Source organism: Poecilia formosa, unplaced genomic scaffold, assembly GCF_000485575.1.
Source record: "Poecilia formosa unplaced genomic scaffold, Poecilia_formosa-5.1.2 Scaffold374, whole genome shotgun sequence".
In the NCBI taxonomy this organism is placed as follows: Eukaryota; Metazoa; Chordata; class Actinopteri; order Cyprinodontiformes; family Poeciliidae; genus Poecilia; species Poecilia formosa.
The window spans coordinates 453,338-460,799 of record NW_006800313.1 but is presented as its reverse complement, the minus strand read 5'-3'; the positions used below and the strand labels follow the sequence as shown (position 1 = coordinate 460,799).

Here is a 7,462-nt window from a genome sequence, read left to right as displayed (position 1 = left end):
TGTGTGTGTGTGTGTGTGTGTGTGTGTGTGTGTGTGTGTGTGTGTGTGTGTGTGTGTGTGTGTGTGTGTGTCCGTGTGTGTAAAAGAGAGAGAGGCAGCAGGTTCCAAACTCTCCTCCTTAATCACCTCAAAGTTCAGCAGATATTAGTCTGAGCCATCAGCCTCTTAAAGGCGCAGAGTGTCTTTATTATTAGCCGACACCTGTTGCATTCTGGGCCGCTGCGGGTCAGCAGGGGTCCGATCTATAAGCAGATGTTACGTGAGTTTCACTCTATAAGTAGGAGCTGATGGAGAGGCTGCGTAGCTTAGCATCATAAGAATCTTTAGCAGCTCAATTCAGGACAGAAACGCCGCAAATCCCAAAGGCTCCTCAGACTTCCTCTGAATGCTAACAGCTGCTAGCATTAGCTGTTCAAACACCAGATATTCTTCCTCTGAATGCTAACCACTGCTAGCAATAGCTGTTAAAACACCAGATGTTCCTGAATATGCATTAATACTGAAAACAGGCTAGCATCAAGAGCCAGTCAGTGGACAGAATGGTGCTTCTGGATTAGCTTTGCTAATGCTAGCTCCTTTGCTAATGTTAGCTCCTTTGCTAACACTAGCTGCTTGCTAATGCTATCGCCTGGTAGCAGGCTATTGTTACCAGGCACTCTATCGCTAATGCTAGCGATAGAGTGCCTGGTAGCATTGCTCCAAGGTATTTCTGCTTCCCATACTGCGTTTCCTTCAGATGATTCAGATCTGAATCACACAAGAAAATTAAATCTGTAAAACATGGACTGGATTTCAGATCAGGATGAAAACATGGACTGGATTTCAGATCAGGATGAAAACATGGACTGGATTTCAGATCAGGATGAAAACATGGACTGGATTTCAGATCATGATGAAAACATGGACTGGATTTCAGATCAGGATGAAAACATGGACTGGATTTCAGATCAGGATTTTCTAGTTTTAATGATTTTAAAGTTTCTGATTCATCAGAACGGAATCCCATATTCTGTTTCACTGTTGATAAGGATCAGTGGGCCCCATGTGGGCTGGACCGGGCCCTGCTCTTCCTCCTTATCATCCTCATCATCATTAATATCATCAACATCATCAATAGTTTATCTGTTGACTTTTACTGGTTTTGTTTCCACAGATATATAAACACAACAACACAACTCATTTCCACAATTTATTTAAAAAAAATAAATCTTTTCACTAACAAAAATAATAACAACAACAACAACAACAACAATAATAATAATAACAATACATGAAGGGATTCTAATGTAAATGTTTTTCCTAACATCGGGTAAATATTTACAAACTTCTCACCATGAATCAAAATCCTTCTGAATTCATTAAATCATCTGTTTTATAAATTAGCTTTAAATATTAATATATTCTGTTTATTTGCTTGAAAGTGACTTAAGTTCTGATACAATGAATGAAAATTAGAAATTAATTTTTAAAAACAGAATTTAATGAATCTTTTTTCAGGTTGTTGGTTTATTTCTAGTAAAAATTATTTTTCCATTAATTTACTCTAAAAAAATTTTTAATGACTCCAAATCTGTTTCAGCTATGAAAAATAATTTGATTTTAAATTGATCTGATCGAAGTTAAAATACAATATTGTGTTCAGGTCAAATTAGGTTTTACTTTAAATTAAGCAGGTACTTAATCTGGAGTTAATCTGGAGTTAACCTGTGATGTTTGAAACTCTAAACCCTGTGTGGGTTAAAATAAAGTATCTTAATGTGGATTAAAACGGGACAATTGAATCATTTTGCTGCCACCTGGTGGCCAGGATCATACCAGCTAATACTGGTTTAGCTAATTTACACAATAAACACAAACATAAATAATTCTTGTGTTTAAATAATGAATCACTTCTTAATTAAAAAACTTTGTTGATCCCAGAAGAAAATTAAATGTTGGAACTCATCCTGGTTTCTATAGCTAGCCCGGTCGCTCCTGTAGCAGTCTGTGTTACAACGCAACTCAAAAAGCATCTGACTGATTGTATGACAGCGTGTCATAAAAAATCGCCTGATAAATTTAAATGAACTCCATAATTTCAATTCTGATGAATAATATCTCGTGAAGGTAAATTTAGTTTGAAGATTATGAATAATGAATTTTATTTCTGGTTTCAGTTGTTTGTGGTTTTTATTTCTGTTTGATGTTGGATGTTCAGAATATTTTTTAGTTCTAGAGTTAACTCTTCTTTACATAATTTGAGTGTTAGTCCTTTAGAGGGCGAACATGCGTTATGATGCCGTTATCAATAAATGACTGAAAAATTATCTGAAAGTAACAATATTATCATTTATCGCAATAACTCCTGGGACGATTTATCATAACGAATTTATGGAGACAATCTGGTCAGGACGACGGTTACATCTGGATTTCTGCTTCACAGTGCGTTTAATGTCTGCCGCTCCAGAAAAAGTTCCTCTTACTTCCTGTTTGTTCCTGGTACTTCCTGTTTGTTGCTGGAACTTCTTGTTTGTTGTTGGTATTTCCTGTTTGTTGCTGGTACTTCCTGTTTGCTGGTGGTACTTGCTGTTTGCTGGTGGTACTTCCTGTTTGTTGCTGGTACTTCCTGTTTGTTGCTGGTACTTCCTGTTTGCTCATTGTTTTTGACATTGTGGATGATCCAATCAAAATCAAATTTTCCTTCTGGCTTCATAAATGTTGGAGAAAATGTTGCTGGTGGTACTTCATGTTTGATGCCAGTCCAGCACGAAGTACGTCTCGGTCTGATGCCGGTTTGTGAACCACCAGTTTGTTTCTTTTCTCTCACATGTCGCCCTGAGCGATGCCCAGCGGATGGAGGCGCCCCGGGTCCAGAACCACCCGGCCCAGCCAGAGTAAGATCCGTGAGTACCAGTGCAGGCTGTTGCCGTGGTGCCCAGCGCTCCCAGTCCAGCGGTGCAGGAGGCGGAGCGGGGCGAAGGCCTGGTGGGCCAGCCGGTGGCCGTCCACCGCCGCGTAGCAGGATGCTGCCACGCCGTCCACCATGATGGTTCCCTGCCGGGTCAGCGGGGCAAACGCCCCCCGGCTCGTTGCCACACTGACCCCGACAATCCTGGACAGACGCGCTGCCCCGCCGGCCTCCACCAGGACGCACTGGCCGGGCCGGGCGGTGCCGGCATAGGCGGCCCGCAGCTGGCTGGCCACCGGCGCCGCACCCTCGGAGCAGTTCCTACCTGACAAGAACAGCAGGTGGGCGGCAGTGAGGGCGAGTCGTTGCCCGGCCGCAGTCTGCAGGCTAACAAAGAGCCGCGGCGTGTCTGGGTCCCGGTCCAGGAAGGTCATGACCTCGCTGAAGACCAGGCTGCCGTTCACCAAGGCTAGGACCCGGTCCCCGGGCTTCAGCGCGCTCATGGACCTCCGGGTGCCGCCCTCCAACATCACCGAGGCGTTTCCAGGGAAACAGCCGCCTGCCTTGGCCGCCATGGAGTGATCTGAGGACGGACAGAGAGACAGAGGCAGACTGTGAGGACAAGATGTCTTCTGATCAATAACTGTTCAGATATGATAGAAATCATCCTACTGGACCCAATAACTGATCTATAAATATTAATAAATGTCTCCATTTCCTCCAATTGGTGATTTTACAACCAGAACAGGAAACACTGAATATCATAACAGGAAATTATGTTTATAACCCAAATCAGGAAATATTGGTAATATTAGCTGATTATATGTTGGTGATTTTCTCATTTTCACCTGAACTTCAGAAATAATATGAAATCATTTAACAAGAAGCAAAAAGATTAATCTGAAGCTAATGCTAACCCAGCTAATGCTAACCCAGCTAATGCTAACCCAGCCAATGCTAACAAGCTAATGCTAACCTAGTTAATGCTAAGTAAGCTAATGGTAACCAAGCTAATTAACCCAGCTAATGCTAACTAAGCTAATGCTAACCCAGCCAATGCTAACCAAGCTAATTAACCCAGCTAATGCTAACTAAGCTAATGCTAACCCAGCTAATGCTAACCAAGCTAATGCTAGTTAAGCTGATGCTAACCCAGCTAATGCTAACTAGGTGAAACAGTTCAGCTGAATCAGTATGTTCAAAGCAAAGTGGATCAATGATCCAGATTCAACCAGTTCAGAACCAGAGCTCCCATCATATGGTCTGGTTCTGACCATATGATGGGTCAGAACCAGACCCATCATGGTCTGGTTCTGACCAGACCCATCATGACCAGAGCAACTCAAACTTCATCGTTGCTCAAAGTCCTTCATTATGAGGGAGGGACTGCCCATCTGACCCAACCATGATGCTCCCACAGACCAGTGAACGCACCACCGAATGGACCAGTGGCCAGTGAACGCATCGTCCTGCTGCTTGTTTTGAACTTGGCACAGAGGAAACCTTTAATGGCCGACAGAGTCATGGATTTTAGTTTAACCTTCAAACTTCCTCTGGTCTCCCAGCAACCAGCACAGCCAAGCCTTCAGGTACAATTTGGAGGTGTTTGTGCTTCTGGAAGTGACTGTTCTCGTAAGGCCCTGAATGTCTCACTGCTGCCTTCAGGTGACATTGGCTCGGCTAAATCCAGATAACAACATGGTCTAATCCAGACTGGTGTGGTCCAGTCCAGAACCAACAACCAGAACCGGAAACCAGAAAAAATTTAAAACTTCTGAAACAAAAATTTGCAAAAGCTAAACTAAGCAGCCAGAGAGAGCAGTTTATTATCATTAATATCATTATTGTCGTTAGTACAGTATATATACAGTTTTATCTCAGCCTCCTTGTTCAGATTTATCCAGACTCCTTCAGGTTTTTTCTCCTGATCTAAATCAGTCTTGGTGCTTTGTCGCCCTCTGGTGGTGAGGTCATGTAAGTCACTGACCTCGTTTTAAAGGGAAAACGGAATGAAAATGAAAGATACCAACTTGATAGTTTCCCTTGTGATCAGGTCAGGGANGTCAGCGGGGCAAACGCCCCCCGGCTCGTTGCCACACTGACCCCGACAATCCTGGACAGACGCGCTGCCCCGCCGGCCTCCACCAGGACGCACTGGCCGGGCCGGGCGGTGCCGGCATAGGCGGCCCGCAGCTGGCTGGCCACCGGCGCCGCACCCTCGGAGCAGTTCCTACCTGACAAGAACAGCAGGTGGGCGGCAGTGAGGGCGAGTCGTTGCCCGGCCGCAGTCTGCAGGCTAACAAAGAGCCGCGGCGTGTCTGGGTCCCGGTCCAGGAAGGTCATGACCTCGCTGAAGACCAGGCTGCCGTTCACCAAGGCTAGGACCCGGTCCCCGGGCTTCAGCGCGCTCATGGACCTCCGGGTGCCGCCCTCCAACATCACCGAGGCGTTTCCAGGGAAACAGCCGCCTGCCTTGGCCGCCATGGAGTGATCTGAGGACGGACAGAGAGACAGAGGCAGACTGTGAGGACAAGATGTCTTCTGATCAATAACTGTTCAGATATGATAGAAATCATCCTACTGGACCCAATAACTGATCTATAAATATTAATAAATGTCTCCATTTCCTCCAATTGGTGATTTTACAACCAGAACAGGAAACACTGAATATCATAACAGGAAATGATGTTTATAACCCAAATCAGGAAATATTGGTAATATTAGCTGATTATATGTTGGTGATTTTCTCATTTTCACCTGAACTTCAGAAATAATATGAAATCATTTAACAAGAAGCAAAAAGATTAATCTGAAGCTAATGCTAACCCAGCTAATGCTAACCCAGCTAATGCTAACCCAGCCAATGCTAACAAGCTAATGCTAACCTAGTTAATGCTAAGTAAGCTAATGGTAACCAAGCTAATTAACCCAGCTAATGCTAACTAAGCTAATGCTAACCCAGCCAATGCTAACCAAGCTAATTAACCCAGCTAATGCTAACTAAGCTAATGCTAACCCAGCTAATGCTAACCAAGCTAATGCTAGTTAAGCTGATGCTAACCCAGCTAATGCTAACTAGGTGAAACAGTTCAGCTGAATCAGTATGTTCAAAGCAAAGTGGATCAATGATCCAGATTCAACCAGTTCAGAACCAGAGCTCCCATCATATGGTCTGGTTCTGACCATATGATGGGTCAGAACCAGACCCATCATGGTCTGGTTCTGACCAGACCCATCATGACCAGAGCAACTCAAACTTCATCGTTGCTCAAAGTCCTTCATTATGAGGGAGGGACTGCCCATCTGACCCAACCATGATGCTGCCACAGACCAGTGAATGCACCACCGAATGGACCAGTGGCCAGTGAACGCATCGTCCTGCTGCTTGTTTTGAACTTGGCACAGAGAAAACCTTTAATGGCCGACAGAGTCATGGATTTTAGTTTAACCTTCAAACTTCCTCTGGTCTCCCAGCAACCAGCACAGCCAAGCCTTCAGGTACAATTTGGAGGTGTTTGTGCTTCTGGAAGTGACTGTTCTCGTAAGGCCCTGAACGTCTCACTGCTGCCTTCAGGTGACATTGGCTCGGCTAAATCCAGATAACAACATGGTCTAATCCAGACTGGTGTGGTCCAGTCCAGAACCAACAACCAGAACCGGAAACCAGAAAAAATTTAAAACTTCTGAAACAAAAATTTGCAAAAGCTAAACTAAGCAGCCAGAGAGAGCAGTTTATTATCATTAATATCATTATTGTCGTTAGTACAGTATATATACAGTTTTATCTGAGCCTCCTTGTTCAGATTTATCCAGACTCCTTCAGGTTTTTTCTCCTGATCTAAATCAGTCTTGGTGCTTTGTCGCCCTCTGGTGGTGAGGTCATGTAAGTCACTGACCTCGGTTTTAAAGGGAAAACAGAATGAAAATGAAAGATACCAACTTGATAGTTTCCCTTGTGATCAGGTCAGGGACTGGGCCCTCGCCACCCGCTCTGGGGGAGAAACAGGAGGAAGAGGAGGGAGAGAGAAAGAGGAGGGATGAAGAGAGGGGATTAAGAGGAGGGAGTAAAAGGGAGGAGAAGGAAATGTCTGTTACCATCAGAGGAAAAACTGGCTGACTTTACGTTTCCTGAATGGACGGTTAGAGTTTAGGCTGGAGGGATTACTTCCTGCTGGAGGGATTACTTCCTGCTGCAGGGATTACTTCCCGCTGCAGGGATTACTTCCCGCTGGAGGGATTACTTCCCGCTGCAGGGATTACTTCCCGCTGCAGGGATTACTTCCCGCTGCAGGGATTACTTCCTGCTGGAGGGATTACTTCCTGCTGCATCAGTTCCTGAAACTGGGAGAGTTTCTCAGTAAAAACCTAAAGATAAACCTGAGTTGTTTCCACAGGACCGAACCAACAGGACCGACCCAACAGAACTGACCCGTCCTCCACCCAGAAACTCCCTCATGTTTCCCAGGACGTCTCAAATAAGAAAAAAGAACAGCCGAAGACGGGTCAGCGCATCACTGTGAGGTCTCAGTGAGGTCACAGTGAGGTCACAATGAGGTCTCAGTGGGGCCACAGTGA

At 44.8% G+C, this 7,462-nt stretch overlaps 1 protein-coding gene across 2 annotated transcripts in view; it reads right to left on the bottom strand.

Annotated features, from left to right (window-relative positions):
- Positions 1–2,713: 2,713 nt before the first annotated feature.
- LOC103154122 (Indian hedgehog signaling molecule) overlaps positions 2,714–7,462 on the bottom strand; it is a 9,851-nt gene continuing 5,102 nt past the window's right edge. Inside the window, exons 4-5 of one of the 2 annotated variants that reach the window (XM_016662461.1) lie at positions 4,918–5,121; positions 3,386–3,470 (exon numbers count right to left, since the gene is read on the bottom strand). In XM_016662461.1, the coding sequence (XP_016517947.1) occupies positions 4,937–5,121 (185 nt within the window). In that variant the 3' untranslated portion in view covers positions 3,386–3,470; positions 4,918–4,936. Of the gene's footprint in view, positions 3,471–4,917; positions 5,122–7,462 lie in introns of both variants that reach the window. The other variant, XM_007575300.2, reaches the window with a different exon arrangement.